This window comes from Felis catus, chromosome A1, assembly GCF_018350175.1.
Source record: "Felis catus isolate Fca126 chromosome A1, F.catus_Fca126_mat1.0, whole genome shotgun sequence".
NCBI classification, from domain to species: domain Eukaryota; kingdom Metazoa; phylum Chordata; class Mammalia; order Carnivora; family Felidae; genus Felis; species Felis catus.
The window spans coordinates 91109349-91133332 of record NC_058368.1 but is presented as its reverse complement, the minus strand read 5'-3'; the positions used below and the strand labels follow the sequence as shown (position 1 = coordinate 91133332).

Genomic DNA, 23984 nt, shown 5'->3' with positions numbered 1-23984 from the left:
TGGAGGGGGAGCTGTGGCGCGCAGAGCCTCCTAAAGGCGCTTAAATTCAGGGTTTGTTTTTCAAATCACCTTGCTGGTCTGACAAAACAAGCCTAGGGGCGGATTTAGGCAGCGGGCACTGCGAGGGGACCGCCCTATCCATCAGGTGCCCGCGCCCCCGCGTTGCAGACCCCTCGGACAGCGGGTCCCGGGGGCTCGCGCGGGGAGAGGGAACGTGCCCCTCCCGGGGGTCGCCCAGCCGCCTTCTGGGAGCTGTAGTCCGCGCGGGGCGGAGGCATGTCGGGAGTAGTAGTTCTAGGGTTCGCGGGGTTGCGGGACTGGTCCCGGCCTTTCTGGGGCTAGAGGCGCGGGTGATCTCCGTTACGCTGGGGCGGTGTGCCAGGAGCGGAGACTTCCCGGCTGCCTCTTCCCCGCAGCGGTGGAGCCAGCGTCTGTCCCGTCTGGGTGGGGAGTGCGGTGCCCGGCCGGGTGGCGCGCGGACACCGGGAGACGCCGCACGGCCCGTGGGTCAGAGGTCGGCGGGGGCGGCGGTGCCTTGCGGGTGTCGCGGGCCCGGAAGACGCGTGGAGAGGAAGCGCCCTGCCAGGTGAGCTGGCGCGTGCCGGGACTGCTGTGGGCGGGGGCCTCCCGTGGCCGTCTGCCGAGAGACTTCTCAGTGAAGTAACACAAACAATAGCTCGCGCTGGCCGAGAACGAGGTGTGCCCGGCCGTGGTGTAGCGGCTTGGATGGATGAACTCATTTCATGCTTCTGCATGCATAGCCAGTAAGTTGACTGCACACTGCCCCCATTTTACAGATGAAGGAACTGAGGCACAATGGTCAGGTAATTTGCCACGTTTAGCTAATCATTGAATAATTGGACTGGAGCAAGGATTCCCTTCCTGCCCCTGTTAACCATTTTTGTTTCTTTGTCAGGTCGCTGTGACTCCTTAAGTTCTCAGTCTCCCTCACATCTGCGAAATGGGGTAGCCATACATACGTTTTAGAGTCGTTGTGAGGCTTAAAAATATATGAAAAGCACCCCAGATAATGGAGTCTGTGAATACCTCTACAGAATCTTCCCTCCCCTGGCTGAGGTGCCCCAGCCCCAGATGACCCACCCCCCCTCCGCCCCCATACTCTGCTAGCTGAGCTCTCACGCTGGGCACTGCACCCTGGAGAGCCCTCTGCAAGCAAACCCAGGCAGCCAGTGCAGGCAGCTGTGGCCAGGGTCCTTCTCTGACACCTGCCTGGCGTCTCCAGGCACACTCACCTTGCTCTCCCAGTTGGGATTTGTGTGTGACAAAGAGGGCTGTTTCCCGCTGTGGATGCTGTAAGAGGTGGCACCTGTGAGATTTGTGTGTAGGGGGTCCGACAAAGCAACAGTCTGGCATGCATCTTGTGCAAGAGGGAGTGTTTTAACCACATTACCTCTGGTGAGGTAGGGTAGGTCCAGATGCAGGGGGGCGAGAGGAGGAAAGTGTGCAGGTTGTGTTATTCCCTGGGGACCAGTGCAGCACTCCAGGCAGGGCCACTCAGGGAAGGCACCTGTGAGGCATAAAGACAAGGCAAATGTGGGCAAGCGACTTGACTGTGGCTTCTTCGGGAAGGAAAGGGCTGGGTGGGGCAGGCGGGCTTAGGGTTGGCCGTCTGTATTTGAAAGTGGCAGCCTCCGGGAAATTCATGTTCATTGTGGATTTTACAGCGTGTACACTTTAAAGCTAACTAAGGACTCCAGGTATCTGTGGGTGAATCACAGTTTGCTTAGTCACAGCTAATAGACCTTAGGTGACTGTAAAGCATCAGTTTATAGCAGTTAGAAGTATGGTTAATACAGGGAGATGGAGATGGGAGAATTGTCTTAGAGCTGTATTGGCTTGGTGAGCATGCGTTTGCTTGGCTTGCATCATTTATGTGGTGCGGCTTTGCTGGGACCTGGTGGGCATTATGGGTGGTTGTAACTTCATCTCCCCAGGCCATCCCTTGACACCAGAGTTCCTCATGACACCTTTTCCTCTCCAGATCTACCTTGTCAGCAGTCTACACTCAGGAAAACTGAGAAGGAAAGCATGGCTGTGGATTTGCTGCCCACTAAGGTGAAAGTAAGTGAAGATTGTCTTTCTCATGAATCGCTTTCTGGGTTTAGAGAGGGTGCACATGTTTCCATTCTTTGAGTACTTTTCTCTCCAACAAAACCTGGGGAATCCAGGGTTCTTTAAGTTTTCCCCAGGATCCAGGATTCATGGAGGGGCTGCTGAGGAATGTGCTTCCTCTGTCTCTATGTCACTCTTAATTCACCCTAAATCCAGTTTCATGACCAAAGACAGAGGCAGCGCTCGCTGAACATGTGCTTTGGGCTACAATAAGCGCTTGGTGGGGGCATGGTGTATTAGACAGTCTTCGTCTTCACAGAGGATACAGTCTTGCTTGGAAGGACCAAAGACACCTTCAAAAAACACTTACTGAGCACCGACTATCCACAGGATACTGTTCAGAGCACTGGGGTCACGAAGAGGAAAGAGGTTGTTTCTGTCTTCAGGGAGTTCATCGTATTGATCTCAGTTAGGAAATGATTAAAGGTCCAAGAGGAGTTAGGGAAAAGATCCTGGAAGTAGTGGGGTCATTTTGAGCTGATACTGAAGGCCAGAAGGAGTTCAGCTTAGCTTGGGCTCTGAGGCCAGCACTTGGGAGGACAGGGGGCTGGGAGCCGAGCACAGGTGTGACGGTAAACTGTCCAGATGTCTTCCTTATCCATCTGACTAATTATCTCTGTCTTCTCCTCTGAATCTTGTCTACTGGCTTTGATTTATTCACACTCCCCTCCTGGGCCCTTCTTGCTCTTTGCCCTTTTTAGATCCATTTTCTTTTTCTTTTTTTAACATTTATTTATCTTTCAGAGAGAGACACACACAGAGTGTGAGCAGGGGAGAGGCAGAGAGAGAGGGAGACACAGAATCTGAAGCAGGCTCCAGGCTCTGAGCTGTCAGCACAGAGCCTGACGCGGGGCTTAAACCTATGAAATGTGAGATCATGACCTGAGCCAGTCAGAAGCTTAACCGAATGAGCCACCCAGGCACCCCTGAAAACTGTACATTTTCCCTTTATTCCTTGAACTTGAATTCCCATTCCACTTCCATATGTATTTTAAAAAAATTTTTTTAACGTTTATTTATTTTTGAGAGAGAGAGAGGCACACAGAGTGTGAGCAGAGGAGGGGCAGAAAGAGAGGGAGACACAGAATCCAAAGCAGGCTCCAGGCTCTGAGCTGTCAGCATAGAGCCCAACATGGGGCTCAAACTTAAAAACTGCGAGATCATGACCTGAGCCAAAGTCAGACGCTTAACCAACTGAGCCACCCAGGCGCCCCTCTTTTTTTTTTTAAAGTTTATTTTATTTATTTATTTAAAAAAAATTTTTTTTTTCAACGTTTTTAATTTATTTTTGGGACAGAGAGAGACAGAGCATGAACGGGGGAGGGGCAGAGAGAGAGGGAGACACAGAATCGGAAACAGGCTCCAGGCTCCGAGCCATCAGCCCAGAGCCTGACGCGGGGCTCGAACTCACGGACCGTGAGATCGTGACCTGGCTGATGTCGGACGCTTAACCGACTGTGCCACCCAGACGCCCCTTAAAGTTTATTTTTGCGAGAGAGTGGGGGAGAGGGGCAGAGAAAGAGGGAGAGAGAGAATCCCAAGCAGGCTCCATGCTGTCAGTGCATAGCCCTTTTCCGGGCTTGATCTCATGAACTGCAAGATTATGACCTGAGCCGAAATCAAGAGTCAGATGCTTAACCAACCGAGCCACCCAGGCGCCCCTAAGATCCATTTTCATTACTTTAACCTGAAGATCTTTCCCAAATCTCTGTTCTCAGGCCTCAACTTTTCTCTAGAGACACAGTCTAGAACTCTTAGGAAATATTTCCACATGGAAGTCTCAGCTTTCCCCCAACGCCAGCTCCTGTTCCTTCCGTGGGTTTTCTGTTCTGCCAGCCCCAAAGCCTCTGTTTTCATTGACTGCTTTCCCCCAAAGTAGTGGTAGCCTACATGTTACAAATGTAGACTCTGGAACTTGAGTTCATAAGTTCACCTCCAAGCTGGGGCTGTGACCTTGGCAAGTTATTTTCTCTCTGTGTGCCTCATTTCCTTATTTGTAAGTGGGATTAATGACATACATACCTCGTTTGATCCATGTAACAGGACTGTTAATATCTGCATTTTACGGGTGAGGAAACTGAGGCACAGAGGAGCAAGTAACTTGACCAGGGTCTTCCAGCTAGCCTCGAACCCAGATAAGACCGTATATACATTAATGTTATGCTCTGAGAACTTAAGTATACGTAAAATTCTGAGAACAGTGCATGGTACATATTAAATCTCAGTAAATGCTAGCTGTTAACTACCATTATTGTCATCATAAGCAGCAACGACATTATTTTAGGGCCTGCCAAATTGGTCTGCCTCTTGCCACTAGGCTGGACTTTGCTTTGATTCTCTAATTACAAGGAGATGTGTGTTGTGGAAAACCAAAATGTAAAGGCCAGCAAAATGAAGTGAAAGCAATACCCAGCCATCACCTGGGGTGCCTTCTGCCCCAGGTGGGATTTTCACTGTCTGAGCTTTTCCCACACCCGCAAGCTTTTCTGAGAGACCCACTTGATTTCAGCTAAGGGAAGATGAAGAGGAGGATGTTTGCAACTCAGCGTTTTTTGTGAGTTTTTTTTGACCTCTAATTTACTGAAAACTGAAGATTTGAAAGCAGATAGAATAAAGAGTACTGTACTAAATACAGAGCATCAGTATCTGAACGTCCATTGGCTTCTCATCAGAAACAAGGGCCAGAAAATGATCGAGTGGTGTTTTACATGAAAGAAAGAAACTGTGAACCCAGAATTCTATAACCGATGAAAATATTCTTTAAAAAATTTTTTTTAATGTTTTTATTTATTTTTGAAGGAGAGAGAGAGACAGCATGAGCGGGGGGAGGAGCAGAGAGAGAGAGGGAGACACAGAATCCGAAACAGGCTCCAGGCTTTAAGCTGTCAGCACAGAGCCCGATGCAGGGCTCCAACCCACGAACTGTGAGGTCATGACCTGAGCCGAAATCGGATGCTTAACCAACTGAGCCTCCCAGGTGCCCCACCAATGAAAATATTCTTTAAGAAGGAAGATGAAGTAGAGGCGCCTGGGTGACTCAGTCGGTTAAGCATCAGACTCTTGATTTTGGCTCGGGTCATGATCTCATAGTCGAGAGATTGAGCCCCGCATTAGGCTCTGCGCTGAGGGTGTGGAGCCTGCTTGGGATTCTCTCCCTGTCATTCTTCCCCTGCTTCACTTGCTCGCTATCCCTCTCTCTCAAATAAACTTAAAAAAAAAAAAAAAAAGAAAAAGAATTAAGTAAAGACATTTTCAGATAAATGAAAATGAACCTAAGTCGTGGTCTGCAGGCCCACCCTGCAATATATGCTAAAGTATATGCTTGCTTCAAGCTGACAGGAAGTAATGCCAGATGGGAGCTCTCACCTTAGGAAGGAAATAAAGAGCATTGGAAAAGGAGGGGCCATTGGATAAATGTAAATATATAAATACTTTTTCCTCTCAGTGTCTTTAAAATGCCTATGATTGGAGTGCCTGGGTGGCTCAGTCGGTTGAGCGTCTGACTTCGGATCAGGTCATGATCTCACGGTTGGTAGGTTCAAGCCCCGCCCCCACATTGGGCTCTGTGCTGGTAGCCCGGAGCCCGGAGCCTGGAGCCTGCTTCAGATTCTGTGTCTCCCTCTCTCTCCGCTCCTCCCCTGCTTGTGCTCTCCCCCTCTCTCTCTCTCTCTCTCTCTCTCTCTCTCTCTCTCTCTCTCTCTCTCAAAAATAAACATTAAAAAATAAATAAAAAAATAAAATGCCTATGATTGTTTAGAGCAAAAACATAATACTGTATCATGGGGTTTATAACACAGGTGGAGGTAATACACATGACAGTTGTGGGTCTAGAGTTCATTTATGGTTGGACTTAAAAAGCTCTGTCTTTATCTCCAGAAAAGCTCTATCTTCATCTCTGGGGAGGGCCTGGATGGCTGATTTTTGACTCTGAGGCACAATAAAGGCAGTGGATGTGCTGTTTAAGATCCCAGTGCCACTGGCTCCCCCCAGGGTGGTCATCTCAGGTGGTTGGGAGCTGGCCTACCTTGTTTGACAAGCCTTGCTTGACACACAAAAGGCCCCTGCTGAGCGTTTCCCCTTTAAGCCCTTCTGATTCAAAGTTCCTCCTACAGATCCAGGGACAGGGCCTAGGCTGTGTGCACAAGGACAGGGAGATTGCCCATGGAACATGTCTCCGTCCTCCAGGGCTTCGCTGCACTCTCTCTGTCTTGTTGCACTTGTACCTGTTGCCTCCCATGAGCGTGCTTGGTGAGGTCTGGTGAGTCCTGCCAGCCCTCTGAACAGGGAGCGTCTTTTTAACAACGATAGCATGAAGAAGGGGTGGTGTTCCCATACACTTGCAAGTTCTTGCGTTCTGTGTGAAATCAGATATTCGCTCTAATAGACTATAAAGAACTAAGGATGTATAATTCTCAGAGCAACCACTAAAAATGTAAAGAGGTGGGGCGCCTGGCTAGCTCAGGCAGAGGAGCCTGAGACTCTTGATCTTGGGGGTGTGAGTTCGAGCCCCACGCTGGGTGTAGCGATTACTTAAAAAAAATTTTTTTCTAATCTTTAAAAAAATGCAAAGAGGTATAGCTGAAAAGTCAATACATAAAGTGGAATGTAAACAATTTCAAAACAGGGACGCCTGACTGGCTCAGTCGGTTGAGCATTCGATTCTTGATTTCAGCTCAGGTCATGATCCCAGGGTCATGAGATAAAGCCCCACATAGGGCTCCATGCTGAGTGTGAAGCCTGCTTGAGATTCTCAATCTCTCTCTGCTCCCCCTCCCACACATGCACTTTCTCTCTCTCCAAAAAATAAAAAAATTAAAAATTTCGGAATAAATGCACACACCCTGTAAACAATGTCAGCCTACTGGAAGGGTAGAGAGTAGTAAGCAAAAAATTGCTTTTCTGCTCCTCCACAAACATGAAAGAATAATCAGGGTGGATGGCTTGTTGTATTCTTCCAAATACTTTTGTGTGTGTATATATATATATATATATATATATATACACACACATATATATACCAGATCCATCTGGATAATCAGAATCTTCTCATCTCAAAAATAAAATCCTTAAGAAGATCTTCAGGGTCCTTTTAGTCATATATATAATATTCACAGGTTTTGTTACTCAGCCTACCACAACCATTGGCTTACAAATAAAGTTTCCAGAAACATCTTTGAACAAATACCCCTACTCATTTGTGTGAGGCTCTCTTATAGTGGACTCCTAACAGTAGAATCACAAGGTGAAAGCATACATATTCCTTTTTCATGCCTTATATCTCCTTCATATAAGAGTTGATAATTGGCCAGCCTCTGATTTCTCTCATTTTGGGGATTAACGGAGTTCTCTTGGAAGAACTGACTTTCTCACAGTCCCTTTTGGCACGTGTATAGTCTTGCAGGTTCTTTGGGTCTTTTATTTACTTTTAATTTCTTTAAAATGTGTATTTTTAAGAGAGACCAAGAGCCAGTGGGGAAGGGACAGAGAGAGAGAGGGAGACTAAGAATCCCAAGGAAGCTCTGGGACCCCGGGTCTTTTAATTTCCATAGACAGTGGATACCTATGTGACAGTCTAGTTTAGTGGTCAGTCTGCCTGAATTCAGTTCCAATCGCTACTAGTTTCTAACAGGATTACCTTGGCAGGTAACGTAACCTCTCTGAGCTGCTTCTTCACTTGCAAAACAATTTAATTATAGTGTCTTCCTCATAGAATTTCTGTGAAACTTCGTGAAGATACTATGTTCAAAGTTCCTGTCATAGTTCCTGACATACAAGTGTTCAATAAACATGAGCTAATACTATTTTTATCATTTGCTTTTACATCTCAGAAATTCTTTTTTGTTTCGGTTCTGCTAATGGCTTTTCCAGTTTTCTGGCATTGTTCTAAGTGTATTCTGATCCCCCCCCCCCTTTCCTTTAATTTGGATTTTGAGTGAGAGGGAGGTGGATGTCTGTGCTCACTTGACAGATCCCAGCCTGGGATTTAAATTCCCTTTTGGCGGGGACTTGGCCTTTCTCCCCGACTTTGCCCTCACAACACCTGGTGGGTTCTCAGTAAATATTTGTATAATTGTCGATGGGGGGGGGGTCCCAAAAGTAACATAAATAGTCCATTTGAAATATACTTAGAATCCTGGGACATCAGGGTTGGTTGTCGCACATCCCTGCGTCACCGGCGTTACCGAGTGGTGGAGAACTTGGTCCTGGGTGAGCAGGAATGGGTTTGCCGTTACAGGAGTCTGTGACGTTCAGGGACGTGGCCGTGGTCTTCAGCCAGGACGAGTGGCTGCGCCTGGACTCTGCGCAGAGAACCCTGTACCGGGAGGTGATGCTGGAGAACTATGGCACCCTGGTCTCGCTGGGTAAGGAGGCTGGTCTGTAAGGGAGAATCCGCTGCGGGAGCGCCTTAGAGCTGCCCCTGTGGGGTTCAGAGTCCGCAGTTTCTCCCCTAACGAGCCCCTGGGAAAGGAAGAGCCTTTGCGGATTCAAGGCATGCATTTGTGTCCGGATGCCCTTCCTCTGCCTTCCTCCCACCTGCCTTCTGACCAGGGTGGTCCTCCTCCTGACCAGGGTGGTCCTCCTCCACTCACTGGGTCCTGTGGGGGGTCAGGGGGGAAGAGGGATAAGGCTGTGTTGTTTCTGAACCAAACCCACCCGCGATGTGCTGCGTGCCCCACCTCCCCAGGCTCCCTTCTCTGCCCTGTTGGGTCTGGTTTGTGAGCTCTGGACTTGCCCCATCTGCTCAAACTCCATTCCCTTCCCCACGAGCAGGGATTCCATCTTCGACGCCAAAGGTGATCTGCCGGTTGCAGCAAGGCAAGGATCCTTGCGTGGTGGAAAGGGAAACCCCTCAAGACGCCTGTCTGGGTGAGTGCACGGCTGGGAACCGGGCACAGGGCGGGGTATATATGAGAGCAGGTCAGGAGGAGGCGGTGCTCTGAGAATTTTGCTGGAAGTGCTGAGCCAGGGCCCCCTCACGGGAAGTTCCTTGGTGATAATGGTTTTCTTTGCAGCAAAAGGCCCCTGAGTAGACCTCTTTGTTCGCTTAACACGCCCCACTTTCCCTCTTTCCTTCTCTGCCACTTCACCCACTTCCTTCTGCTGTCTTGGCCTCTTGATCTCCACGGTTTTCTTTCCATCTGCAATTACACATGACAGACTTGAAAAACTACACCTTCAGTTGCGTCTTGAATTCTTTGTAATTTCTCTCACAACCCCATATTTCAGGGTGTTGTCAACGCTTCCGTGTCTCCGGTTTCTTAACTCAGCATTTCCCTTTTATGTCCCTGGAGACTGGGGCTGTCGTGTCCCACTGTGAGAGTCAACCAGCTCCCCTGGACCTCTGTAGCTTTTCTGGTCCAGGGCTTGGCATGCTTTTCCCACAGTGGACCAGATGGTAAATATTTTGGCATTGGGGGCCACAGGCCACTTTTGCAGTCCTTAAACTCCGCCATCTTAGTGCAAGGTAATGCAAATGCAGGCAGAGACAGTAAGTAGTCAACCCATAGGTGTGGCTGCCTTCTAGCACCAGAAGGAGGTATCAGCTGGAGTTGGCCCAGAGACCTGTAGTTTGTAGACTCCTCTTCTAGCCTAGTCTAAACTCACTGGTCTTTACCATAAAACTGTAAGTTGTTGAAGTTAGAAGATCACTTGAAGACCGTCAGATTTAGATACCTCTCTTTATCATGGAAGAAACAGTGCATCAGAGGTTGTCAAACACTTTGCTGGCAGAGGTGGAAAAGCTGAAAAGTAGTGAGAAAAGCCTCGCTCACCAGTGTCATTTCTGTTCATGTGACACAGACTGGGCAATATTTTGTGGTTTGTGGTCTTTGTGGTTTGACCTTTATAATCTATGATTCTTGCCTTTATTGGCATGTTTTGTTTGCTCGTTGTCTTCACAAATACTTTTCACCTTTATTAAAATACAGTTTTCTAGGGGCACCTGGGTGGCTCAGTCAGTTAAGTGTCCAACTTCGGCTCAGGTCATGGTCTTATGGTTCATGAGTTCGAGCCCCGGGATTCTGTGTCTTCTTCTCTCTCTGCCTCTCGCCAACTCATGCACATGTGCATGTGCACTCTCTCTTGAAAATAAAGAAACATTAAAAAAATTAAAAAAGAAAACAAAATACAGTTTTCTCCAAAGAAAGAGTTACTGAGTAGTACAGCCTAGCACATAAGATCATGATTTGACTTTGGACATTTCCTGATTTCATGTTACCCCTGCCACTGCTTCCAAGTGCTCTGAGCTATGGGGAAAGTTACCTACCTTCTCTGAGCCTTGTTCTCCTCTCTCACCTTCTGGGCCATCAGCAGAGTGATTGATCTTTTCAAAACTCAGGTGTTATTCCCATACCTTAAGAGACCTTGTTGTTTCTCTCTTTATCCACGGAGTAAAGTAAAATTCCTTAATGTGACATTAAACCTACTTCGTAGCCTGTCTCCATGTTGCTTTATAGGAATCAGTGGCCACTTCCACTCCGGCTCCGTGTTCTGGCCAAACCTGAACCCTCATTAACATTTGTGTGTCATTCCTTCTCGGGTTACTGCTTCCCCCTTGTCCACAGGAAACCTTAGATCCATCTGCCCCCCCTCATCTGTGGGTTTTTCTTATTTTTTCCTGCTTCCCAGTCAGCATCCATTTTCCAGTCAGTCGCATTCATACAGCACTTTCTGGATGCCTTGAACACATCCATTACAGCATCTGTTGTAGTGAATTATAGTTATTCTCCTGTTATTTCTTTTCCTAATTGGACTGTGCATATTTAAGGAAGAAACCAGGTCTGTCTTTGAATTCTGTGCCTGTAGCATCAAATATACTGCCTTCACTTAATATTTTTTGAGTGTAATTGAACTGCCTTTATGATTAACTCAGTGCCGAGGAAGCTCAGATTTAAGTACTCAGTGCAACCAGACCATGGCAGCTATATCATTGTTCACCTTCCACTCTGTCCTCATTCTTACCAAATAAGGCCACCGTTTCCTATTATTATCTGCCTAAGAACTTACAATCCCTCCTGTGACCTGTATTATTATTCTGAATTCTTCTGCCAGTTGTTCAGGAACTCTGTGTTTGGCTTTACCCTGTTATTCCAGGGGCGCCTGGGTGGCTCAGTCAGTTAAGCCTCTGACTTCAGCTTAGGTCATGAGCTCAAGCTCTGTGCTGACAGCTCGGAGCCTGGAGCCTGCTTCAGATTCTGTGTCTCCCTCTCTCTCTGCCCCTCCCCCTCTAGTGCGCTTGCTCTCTTGCACGTGCACCCTCTCTCTCTCTCAAAAATAAATAAACATTAAAAAAAAATTTTTAAATGAATTCGAACCTGGATTTCCTCTTTTGGTCATTAAGCCCCTTCCCCCGCCCCCAAATAGGTTTACTTTCCCCACAGATGACTTTGATCAGGCCTTCTTTCTGACTCATAGACTCCTCTTTTCGTTTTCTACTGAAATCCATCCCCTTGCTCTTTATTATCCAGCTTCCTTTATAGAACCACTCCTTGCTAATACTGTTGGTGTTGGTGTCTTGGTTCTCTGAACCTCACACCAACATTATACAGCCGAGTCTTCTCATATCAAGGAGAAATGAACCATTACTGTTTAATCATTTGTACGTTTCATATTATCATTGCTGATTATTCACTATTTGTTCAATAAATGACTGGGTTTCAGGAGTCTGTTATAAGAGGAGGGAATCCCTTTTCATTTTTGAGGTCACCTGCTCTTCATAATTTTTCCAACTAACTCTGCCCAGTTTTGTTGTTTTTTATGTTTATTTATTTTGAGAGAGAAAGAGAGCACAAGAAGGGGCGGGCAGAGAGGAGAGACAGAATTCCAGGCAGGGTTCGCACCATCAGTGCAGAGCCTAATGCCAGACTCAAACTCCTATACTGTGAGATCATGACCTGAGCCAAGATCAAGAGTCAGTTGCTTAACCGATTGCACCACCCACATTCTCCCATTATTTTTTTTATGCAAGACACTCTAATTGTATACTTACCATGTGCACAGTAAGGAATTAACAAATAATGATGTTAATGTTTATAATGTTAATGTATAATATAGGTATGTAATATACATTATAGCGTGTATAATATACAATATGTATGTATAGTATATACATATATATACATAATATGTCTATATTAATATACACTAATAATGTACATTAACAATAATCAAGATATTCTCCTTGAACAAACACTTGAATTATTTTCAGACTTCGTGTATGTATATATGTTAAGTGATAGAATGTTTAAGTAAAATATGTTTTGGAAGAGAGAGAGAGAGAGACTGATTTAGGCTTTAGTCATTAAATTTCTTTAGAAAAATGAGATTAGAGTAGCCTAGTAGATTTCTGGATGGGCAGGGAATGTCATATTGTGACAAAGGATAAAAAGAGGGGAGGTACCCTGGTCAATCCTTTAACTTGCAAACTGTTAGGTTTTCCATTAACATCTTGAAGAAAAATCTATATTTTTATACAGATTTATAGCCTGTGTGCCTTTTTCCTCTTATTATTTAATTTTAATCATATATATTTTATTACTAAAACCTGATGGATTTTTATTAACCTAAATTTAAGTATATACAATTACCTAATTACACAGACCTAGTTTTAACCTATTTTCAATCATGGATTGATTAAAGAAAGCCAGATTTGAGCTTTCCATAGAATCAGCTCAAGCTGAATCCTTTCACTTAACATCATATCTGAGCTTGGGGCTTAGGCATATTTCAGAACTTTGGGGCATATTGACTCCACATTTCTTGTAAACTTGCATTTGTCTAAAGAGATTCTCACAGGGGTGCCCGGCTGGCTCAGTCAGTGGAGCATGAGACCTTTGATCTTGGGGTTGTGAGTTTGAGCCCCATGCTGGGTATAGAGATTACTTAAAAATAAAATCTTTAGGGGGCGCTTGGGTGACAGTCTGTTAAGTGTCCAACTTCGGCTCAGGTCATGATCTCACGGTTCGTGAGTTTGAGCCCCACGTCAGGCTGTGTGGTGACAGCTCAGAGCCTGGAACCTGCTTCGGATTCTGTGTCTCCTTCTCTTTCTGCCCCTCCCTTACTCAAACTCTGTCTCTCTCTCACTCTCTCTCTCAAATAAATGAATAAACATTAAAAAAATTAAAACTTTAATAAATAATACAAATATAAAAATAAAAAGATTCCTACAGAAGGAGGTCAGTCTTCTGGTTGCAGCTTATTAGAAGAGATGACTGTATCTATTTTTCCTCGTGATCAATTTGGAAGGGAAAAGTGGGGGCAGGGAGGTGTGAACAAAACTGTTATTCCTCCAATCACCAGGGATAGGTTGTTGCACAAGGCTGATTTATTCCATATTTTCCTCTTCTTTGTAGTCAGCATCTTGAATTTAGATCAGAAATCCTCAATACAGTCATGCTTCAGGGCTGCTATAAGTTTGAAAACCTGAGCACCCTCTTATTAACAGACTGTTTCTCCTTTCACAGACTATGATACGAAATCATATTCACATACAGATTCACAAAATTTAAGGAAAACATCACAGATATTTTTAAATGATCGCACCTAGAGTTTCAGTTATGGGCACTAACATCATAAAAACCACATGTGAATAGAAAGAAGATATGGGTGCCTGGCTGACTCACTTGGAGGGGCACACAACTCTAAATCTTGGGCTTGTGAGTTTGAGCCCCATGTTGGGTGTAGAGATTATGCAATAGATAGATAGATAGATAGATAGATAGATAGATAGATAAGTAAGTAAACTTTAAAAAAAAAAAAAGGAGAAAATAAAGACAAGTTACCTACCTCATGGCCCGGCATACAGAACAGGAAATGATACACTGAAATATGCCACAGTTTATTCAACTCGAACTTAGGAGCTAACGTTTTTCTGTAGCCTCATACCTTCAGCTCAACCCGTTCTCTCTGCCTCTGCTTCTCTCAAGTTGCAATGTCTTTGTTTCCAGTGTTATTCTGTTCACTCTATTCTCCGACACCACTCTTTCACCTGTTTACCACTCTTCCTTTCCATCCTATCCTGTTTTTCCCCCAGTGGCAAGTCCATATTTGAGATCAAAAGAGGTATAAAACCTCTTTTATTTATTTATTTTTTGAGAGAGAGAGAGAGCAGGGGAGAAGGGCAGAGAGAGAGGGATAGAGAGAATCTCAAGCAGGCTCCACTTTCAGTGCAGAGCCCGACATGGGGCTGGATCCCACAACCCTGGGATCATGACCTGAGTTGAAACCAAGAGTCGGACGCTCAGCTGACTGAGCCACCCAGCCGCCTCTCAGACCTGTTTTATATGTACTATTGCCAATTTTACTGTTCCACGGTTGCATGTTTCACTCTTCCTGTAGAGGTGCCGTTAATGCTTCTGATCCACTCCAGGTTTCAAGACTTGGCCTGAAATGGAAGCCTCACCTCCCAGACAGGACATTTCTATAGAAGAAACATCTCAGGGAATAATAAAGAAAAAGTCCATTAAGTTTGGTCACTGGGACATCGATTTTGGACAGACTTTGGAATTGGAGAGTGGAACAGAACAGGAGCAACGGAAGAAACCTCTTCAGCAAATCATGACCTCACACGAAAAAACTGTGAGTGGAGATGTAAAGCAGACACGTCTTGAATTGGGGAAAGGCTTACTTATAAATACAATTCTTGTCACACAACAGAGTGTTCCTATAGAAAGGATACCCAATATATATTACACTTTTGGGAGAGATTTTAAACAGAATTTTGATTTAATGAGATGCATCCAGATTTACCCAGGAGAAAAACCTCATCTTTGTAATGAATGTGGGAAAAGCTTCAACCATAGTCTCCATCTGATTGAACACCAGAGAATTCACACTGGTGAGAAACCCTACAGATGTAGTGAGTGTGGGAAACCCTTTAGCCACAGATCCTCCCTTCTTGCCCATCAGAGAATTCATACTGGAGAGAAACCTTACAAATGTAATGAATGTGAGAAGGCGTTTAGCAGCAGCTCGACCCTAATCAAACACCTGAGGGTGCACACTGGTGAGAAACCCTACCAGTGTAAGGAATGTGGTAAAGCCTTTAGCCAGTGTTCAACCCTCACTGTACATCAGAGGATTCATACTGGAGAGAAACTCTATAAATGTGCTGAATGTGAGAAGGCCTTCAATTGTAGAGCAAAACTTCACAGACACCAAAGAATCCACACAGGGGAGAAACCCTATAAATGCAGTGAATGTGGGAAAGGTTACAGCCAGTTTGCATCCCTGGCTGAACATCAGAAGCTTCATACTGGAGAACAGCTGTGTAAATGCTTGGAATGTGGGAGAACCTTCACACGCATCTCCACCCTTATTGAACACCAGCGAATTCATACTGGTCAGAAACCCTACCAGTGCAATGAATGTGGGAAAGCCTTCAACCAGTATTCATCCTTCAGTGAACATCGTAAAATTCACACCGGGGAAAAGCTTTACCCATGTGGAGAATGCGGGAAAGCCTTTGGTTGCAAATCCAACCTTTACAGGCATCAGAGAATTCACACTGGAGAGAAACCCTACCAGTGTAATCAGTGTGGGAAAGCCTTCAGCCAGTATTCATTCCTAACAGAGCACGAGAGGATCCATACTGGCGAGAAACTCTACAAGTGCATGGAGTGTGGGAAAGCCTACAGTTATAGATCAAACCTTTGTAGACACAAAAAAGTTCACACTAAGGAAAAACTCTATAAATGGAAGGAATATGGGAATCCTTTTATCTATAGCTCCTCCCTTACTCAGTATCAGAGATTTCTCAGAGATGATGACTCCTGTGAAGTTTAATTCTTCTCTCAAATGATTCAAGACTCCTCACTGGAGAATAATAAATAGGGCACAGACTCCAGATCAGATAAAGATTTTTTTTTTACTTCAGGAGGAAATACGCTAGTTTCCACTAAGTCATGGTAAAATTGATCAATGGAATTATGAAGAGCACCGATTTGTCAAATTTTATAAGAATCATTAAATATTAAATGCTAAGGTTACAAAGAACATATAATAATTTTTAAATTCATAGAAAAAATATAAAAGGCCTAACTTAAAAAAATAGTAAAAATATGGAATGTGAGTTTTGTTTTTCTTTTCTCTTTTTCTTTTTCTTTTTCTTTTTTTTTTTAGAGAGAGAGCACAAGTGGGGAAGAGGGGCGGTGGGGGGAGAGAGAGAGAGAGAGAGAATGGGAGAGAGAATCCCAAGCATGCCCCACACCCAATGCAGAGCCTGATGCAAGACTTGATCTCATAAATGTGAGATCATGACCTGAAGCAAGAGTCGGACGCTTAACTGACTGAGCCATCCAGGCGCCCCTAAGTTTTGTTTCTTTCATTAGAGTTTATTCCCTAAGAGTAAGCTTCAGTATGAATTTTCTTTTAAAAACGGTCATTGAGTTAAAGTGAATAAGCGTGAGGCCATAATTTGCTAAAATGGCAGGCAAATACAGGACACACGCTTTTCCATGAAGAGAAGCTCAAGATAAAAAGGAATTCTTTAAATTCAAATTTTCACATGGAAATAATCAAGCTCAATTTTTCATGAACTGTGTCACTGGCAGGTTATATATATATTTATATATCTATACACATATGTGTACAAACATACATATGCACAAGCTTTGGAATATATGTATATTTTCTCCGAAAGTTTTTGATGATTAAAAAAACATGGTTTCATTAACCTAGAATTCAGTTTTGGAAATTGAAGTTTTTCCCAAAGTGAGTCTCTTTTCCTTTTCCTTACATTATTTCTTAATTTGACATGACTTGACATTACTGAATAGTCTTAGGCTAGTATTATAGAAGGTGCAGTAAATTGAGGCCAGTGGAGAGAATGTGATACAAATACTCTGTTTTCTGTTGCAGAAGGTACGTATTTGCAGAATCTGACTACAGCTGGTAGCTCATTAGAGCCAGGTGGAATTTTAATTTAGTTTATTTATAGCTAACAAAACTGAGCTTATTGGGCAGAGTTGAGACTAGAATCTAAGTTTCCAGCTCCTGTTTTCTGTGACAATTATAGGTATGAATTACAATAATTCACTTCCAATCTCACGTCCCGAGAGTATGACTTACTGTTTGTTTTGTAAACTGGTTCGGCACAACAACAGTAATTCCATCAGTTTTATTTCTGTGTTTGACAGGTTCTTCCTGACTGCAGTCCTGTTAATTGGCTTACAGTCATGCCCTTTGTTTTTCTTATGTGTCCCTAATTACACCTGCTTTTGTAATCACTGTACATAAGTCCTCAAACCCAGCTGAGATCCAGATAGTGAAATTGCTTTTCGATGTTCACATACAAGACTGCCTTTTCATTTGTTTTTGTTATACGTCTTTTGTGTAAAGTGATAAGTGAATATTTAATTATTAAACCTTCTAGTCATCGGTTAAAATTGGGTATCCAAATATTTTCCATATTTTTGAGATACATTTCATTTTCCCTGTGCCACCTTCCCACAATTTTATATTTCAGTTTCACAGTTGGTATCATTTAAAAAACTGTCCTAATAAAAGTAGCTAGAACCGTCTGAGAAAGGTTTTAGAATTAAATGCAGACATTCAGCATAGTGTACTTCTTGACCTGTCTTAGCTCATTAGAAAATCTCTCTTTATATATTTTTGTATATTTGTTAGGAAATGAGCTTTTATAAAGACTTCAATGTTTAACACTGGATAGAGCCATTTGCAAGATATTTCAGATAAAAACATGTTTGGTTATCCAATAGCAATGACCATGTTTAGTGCCCAGATTTTGGTTTCCAAATGCTATTCCCTACTGAAAATAACCATGGCTCATTTGGAGCAGGGAAAATATAAAATGTGTCTGAGGTATCTTTTTATGAAACAAAACCAATAGATAGCACTTAAAGACAAGCACTTAAAGGATAACATCAGGGGCTCCTGGGTGGCTGAGTTGGTTAAGCATCCAACTGTTGGTTTCAGCTTAGGTCATGATCTCACAGTTTTGTGGGGAAGAGCCCGGCGTTGGGCTCTGCACATGGAACCTGCTTAGGATTCTCTCTCACCCTCTCTCTGCCTGTTCCCGTTTGTGCCGTCTCTGTCTCTCCCAGAAATAAACTTAAAAAATTTTCTTTAAAAAAAGGATAATGTCAGAAGGACACGGGAGCCAAGTTGAAGGTTCTCTTACTGGTGAAATTTAACACAATATAAACATCGAAAAGAATAATCATTGTAATTGTGTATAACATGCTAAGTAAAAATGAGCCCATTATGAAAAAGTAGTGAAAAAAAAAGGAAAGCTGTCTATGAACTTATTTGGTGAATGCCATCTTTTTAGCTGTCTGTGGAATGATAGACAAATCACCATCTTAAAACCCTCAATGCAATTAAATCAGGAGAATCCAATGGATAGTAAAACCATCAGGTGAAAAAAAATTTTAAGGAACATTATATGGTGTCAAAGGTCACAGATCCGATTGCAAAGAAAAAATCTGCCTTTATAATGGAGAGATCTGGCTGTCAAACTGAGTTTCACTACCGGTGGGGCAACCTGACTTTATGTGGCTCCTGATGAGATGCAGTACGAGGCACTCATGATCATCTGTGACGTATTCTTGCCAAAAATGCTTAATGAAAATCTAATTAAGCCTCCTCTCCAGATTGTTTTCTGTGTTTATAAGAAATCTAAGAGCTAAAGGAACAACTTGAATTATGTGATGAGGAAACAGACAAACCGAGAGTGTGAGACTTTGTACAAGACAACTGGCCAGGACTTTTCAACAAGCCAATGTAGTAGGACAAAAAGACTTCTAGATTAAGGCCCTGAAGAGTCACAAGCAAAGTGTGATCCTTAATTGGCTTCAGAGTCCAAAAAATTCAAACTGTAAAAGACATTTGGGGGTTACTTGGGGAAGGAGGAGGATGGAATGGGTGTTAGATAATGTCATATGTTTAATTTTCCTAGAAGTGATAATGGCATTGAGGTATATAGGATGTTGCCCTTATTCTTAGGAGATGCATGTAAAAGTTTTCAAGTCTGAAAAGTCATGATGTTTGCAGCACATTTGCAAGTAAGCATGTAAAAAATTAGTCAACTGTTATGAAAAATTAGTCAACTTTGTGGAGGATATAGAGATGTTCATTGGTCATCCTTCCAACTTTTCTGTATGTTTACAATTTTAATTAAAAAAATGGAGGCAGGAAGTCATTGTATAATGTGATGAATATGAAGCTTCAAGTCAGTCTTCTTCCTTTGTACTTGTATACATTTCCTGTTTGAGAGTTTATTTCCTGGGGATGCAACCATTGGAAATAAAATAACTTTTGGTTCTTGTTCCACTTTAAATGGAGTAAGCACATGCTACCTTATCTCTCCCACAAAGTACATATAAAAACCCTGGAGAGGATGCATGGAGCAGCTGTCTGAGAACTCTGAATAGTCATGGTAGCAGGCAAATTTAAGAAGGAGACCAGAATTTGAACTAAGACCATTCTGGCATTCCCAGACATTCCTGTGTAAGGACAGTGGTGCTTCGTTGAGAAGGGATGCAAACCTTTCAGAGAGGAGAACGCTTACCTGTCTTCAGAGGCACTGTCTTCCTGCTACTTGGACCTGGAGGTAAATATAGCCATGAGGTGGGAGCAGAGAGAACCTAAAACCTTGGATTAAAAAAAAAAATTTTTTTAATGTTTATTTTTGAGAGACAGCATGAGCAGGGGGACGGGCAGAGAGAGAGAGAGGGAGACACAGAATCTGAAGCAGGCTCCAGGCTCTGAGCTGTCAGCACAGAGCCCGACATGGGGCTTGAACCCACAAATGGATCATGACTTGAGCTGAAGTCGGACGCTTAACCAACTGAGCCACCCAGGCGCCCCTAAAACCTTGGATTTTAACCAGAAGGCCAGGAAAAGAAAGTAGCCCCTGAGAGGTGGAATGTGTCAGGTGGTGAGAGAAAAACTCAAAGTAATCTAGGGTTGTGTATGCAAGCTTAGACTCACTTACCCTCTGATTGGGACCCAGAGTCTCATAATATCTAAAATGTCCAGGATATAATGCAGAATGTAAAATATAAAATATAAGAAGTCAGGAGGATTTCAACATTCCTAGGAAAAGGACAAGACACTGTCCCAAGATAACATAGATCCTTGTTATTATAAAGTAGGTATTACAGGGGCGCCTGAGTGGCTCAGTTGGTTAAGCGACCGACTTTGGCTCAAGTCATGATCTTGCAGTTTGTGAGTTCGAGCCCTGTGTCAGGCTCTGTGCTGACAGCTCAGAGCCTGGAGCCTACTTCAGATTCTGTCTCCCCCATTACCCCTCCCCTGCTCACTCTTTGTGTCTCTCTGTCTCTCAATAATAAACATTTTTTTTAACAAGTAGGTATTACAATAGTATTTCAAAGTATGACCATTTTTTAATGGAAACTTCAAATTTTTCAGTGGGAAAATAGTATTAAAAAAGAAAGGAACCTAGTGGAAATTTTAAAACTGAAAAAATAACAAAATTTATTAAAAAATATCATTGGAAGAACTCAGTAGCAGAACAGAGATGACAGAGAAAAGAGTAAACTTTTAAATTCACATGTATTATCCACACTGAACAAGGAAGAGAAAAAAATACTTGTGTCAATTGATGTGGGGAGGGGAATGACAAAATTAAATGCCCATTTATGATAAAAACCAAGAAAACTGGAAATAAAGGAGAAATTAACCTAATAAGGGGCATTTACCCAAACCCCACAACAACATGCTTAATGGTAATTAACTGAATGAAGTTGAGATCAGGAACAAGTCTATGTGTCCACTCTGGACACTCCCATTCAACTTTGTACTGGAGGTCCTTGCCAGTGCAATCAGGCAAGAAAAAGGAATTAAAGGCATTTGGTTTAGAAAGGAAGAAATGAGATGATCTTCATTCAGATGATGCAATTGTCCACTTAGAAAACCCCACAGAATCAACAAAAATGCTCTCAGAATTAAGAGTTAAACTAGGAGTTTAACAAGGTAACAAGATATTGGGTTAACGTACAAAAATTAATTTCTGGGGGCACCTGGGTGGATGGCTCAGCTGGTCAAGTGTCCAACTCTTGATTTTGGCTCAGGTCATGATCACAGGGTTGTGGAATCAAGTTGGGTGTCAGCAGGACCTGTGCTGAGTGCGGAGCCTGCTTGGGATTCTGTCTCCCTCTCCCTTTGCCCCTCCCCTGTTTGTACACACTCTTCATCTCTCTCTCTCTCTCTCTCTCTCTCTCTCTCTCTCTCTCTCTCTCTCTCCAAAAAACAAAAATTAATTTTTCTATCTGTGTAGTAGCAATGAACAATTAGAAAATAATTTTTTAAATTTTATTTATTTTTATTTATTTATTTTTTAATTTACATCCAAGTTAGCATATAGTGCAACAATATTTCAGGTGTAGATTCCTTAATGCCCCTTACCCATTTAGCCCATCCCCCCTCTCACAACCCCTCCAGTAACCCTCTGTTTGTTCTCCATATTTAAAAAAGGTGAAAGATTTATGCAATCTGAAGAGAAACCAGAGTATGTTCTCCATATTTAAGAGTCTCTTATGTTTTGTCCCCTTCCCTGTTTTCACATTATTTTTGCTTCCCTTCCCTTATGTTTATCTGTTTTTTATCTTAAAGTGAAAGTATATGTGATATATATAAAGTGAAGATATATATGAGTGAAGTCATATGATGTTTGTTGTTCTCTGACTAATTTTGCTTAGTATAATACTCTCCAGTTCCATCCACATAGTTGCAAAAGGCAAGATTTCATTCTTTTTGATTGCCGAGTAATACTCCATTGTCTATATATACCACATCTTCTTTATCCATTCATCCATTGATGGACATTTGGGCTCTTTCCATACTTTGGCTATTTTTGGTAGTGCTGCTATAAACATTGGGGTACATGTGCCCCTTTGAAACAGCATACCTGTATCCCTGGAATAAATACCTAGTAGTGCAATTGCTGGGTCAGAGGGTAGTTCTATTTTTAATTTTTTGAGAACCTCCATACTGTTTTCCAGAGTGGCTACACCAGTTTGCATTCCCACCAGCAGTGCCAAAGATATCCTCTTTCTCTGCATCCTCGCCAACATCTGTTGTTGCCTGAGTTGTTAATGTTAGCCATTCTGACAGGTGTGAGGTGGCATCTCATTGTGGTTTTGATTTGTATTTCCCTGATGATGAGTGATGTTAAGCATTTTCTCATGTCGGTTGGCCATCTGGATGTCTTCTTTGGAGAAGTGTCTATTCATGTCTTTTGCCCATTTCTTCACTGGATTATTTGTTTTTTGGGTATTGAATTTGATAAGTTCTTTATAGATCTTGGATACTAACCCTTTATCTGTTATGTCATTTGCAAACATCTTCTCCCATTCTGTCAGTTGCCTTTTAGTTTTGCTGATTGTTTCCTTTGCTGTGCAGAAGCTTTTTATTTTGATGAGGTCCCAATAGTTCATTTTTGCTTTGGTTTCCCTTGCCTCTGGAGACGTGTTGAATAAGAAGTTGCTGCAGGCAAGATCAAAGAAGTTTTGGCGTGCTTTCTCCTTGAGGATTTTGATGGCTTCCTGTTTTACATTTAGGCCTTTCATCCCTTTTGAGTTTAGTTTTGTGTCTGGTGTAAGAAAGTGGTCCAGGTTCATTTCTCTGTATGTCGCTGTCCAGTTTTCCCAGCACCACTTGCTGAAGAGACCGTCTTTATTCAATTGGATATTCTTTCCTGGTTTGTCAAAGATTAGTTGGCCATACATTTTGTGGGTCTATTTCTGGGTTCTCTATTCTGTTCCATTGATCTGAGTATTTGTTTTTGTGGCAAGAAAATAAATTTAAACAACCTATTCCATTTGTAGTAACTCCAGAAGGAAAAAAGAAAATTTGGCAAATGTGCGGCATCTCTATGGTGAAAACTACTAAATGTTGATGACTAACATCAAAGAAGCCCTAACTAAATGGAGAGACCTGTCATGTTTACAGATTGGAAAACTTAATGTAGTTGTCAGTTCTCATCAGTTAAATCTACAGATTTAACACAATTCCAGTAAAAATTTCAGCAGGAATTTCTGTAGATAGAGACAAGCTAATTCTAAAAAGAATTAGAGTAGGAAGTAGAGTGGCCAAAGCAATTTTGAAAAAGGAGAATGAAGTCGAAGGGCTTGAACCAATTGACTTCAACTCTTATTACACCCAGACAAACTGACAGAACATTCTCATCTATACCATTGAAATATTCTAAAGCAATGAAAACTGTCTAGTCTGTCTATATTTATGGTGAGTGGTTGTCATTGTACGAAGAAGTTCCCACGTTGGGGCCCTAGCAGTTAATTACTGAAGGCCAGAAGCTGTAACACTTGTATTGATCAATATTCTGTGTCCTCAGGTGAACCAGCTCTGTGCTTCTGTATCCCATTTCTTGCTCTTCACTCTTCACAGGACTGTGGCAGAATAAGTGAGAATAAACATTTTCAGAGTGAACACAGTGCAGGGGCGCCTGAGTGGCTCAGTCGGTTAAGTTTCTGACTTCGGCTCAGGTCATGATCTCACAGTTCGTGAGTTCAAGCCCTGTGTTGTCTCTCTGCTGTCAGCACAGAGCCTGCTTCATATCTTCTGTCTCCCTTTCTCTCTGCCCCACCCCTGCTTTGTCTCTTTCAAAAATAAACATTAAATTTTTTTTTTTAAAAAAAGAATGAGCACAGGGTGAAAACAACTCTTTCTGCCAACCCTATACTAGGAAGTCTGGGTGTCAAAGATGACAAGCCTTGTGTGACAAGGGCTGCTGGTGGCTTCTATTCTGTCTTATTGGGAGACTAGCTTGTGGAAGGATTAGTTTGTTTCATAAGTTTGCTTGTGACCCTGTTGGCTTTGGTTGCTTTGTGCTGCTCTCGGCTGCTCCACCT

The 23984-nt window shown here is 43.0% G+C and overlaps 1 protein-coding gene across 2 annotated transcripts; it reads left to right on the top strand.

Annotated features, from left to right (window-relative positions):
- The first annotated feature begins 354 nt into the window (after positions 1–354).
- On the top strand, positions 355–16203 carry ZNF354C (zinc finger protein 354C). 2 transcript variants are annotated; one of them, XM_045057465.1, is made up of 5 exons: positions 355–586; positions 2003–2082; positions 8369–8495; positions 8905–9000; positions 14501–16203. In XM_045057465.1, the coding sequence occupies exons 2-5, from the start codon at positions 2050–2052 to the stop codon at positions 15913–15915; spliced, it is 1671 nt and encodes a 556-aa protein (XP_044913400.1). In that variant the 5' UTR covers positions 355–586; positions 2003–2049; the 3' UTR covers positions 15916–16203. The 2 variants fall into 2 exon arrangements, with proteins under 2 accessions (XP_044913400.1, XP_044913396.1); XM_045057461.1 differs by lacking the exon at positions 355–586 and adding an exon at positions 603–764 and having other exon boundaries at positions 14501–16202.
- The last annotated feature ends 7781 nt before the right edge of the window (positions 16204–23984 follow it).

Bases quoted from the DNA above. Each gene is read 5' to 3' on its own strand.
- ZNF354C (XM_045057461.1), top strand. From the start codon at position 731: ATGAACTCATTTCATGCTTCTGCATGCATAGCCA. The intron at 765-2,002 runs GTAAGTTGACTG...TTTCCTCTCCAG, and splicing joins TGCTTCTGCATGCATAGCCA to ATCTACCTTGTCAGCAGTCT. The intron at 9,001-14,500 runs GTGAGTGCACGG...GATCCACTCCAG, and splicing joins CCCTCAAGACGCCTGTCTGG to GTTTCAAGACTTGGCCTGAA.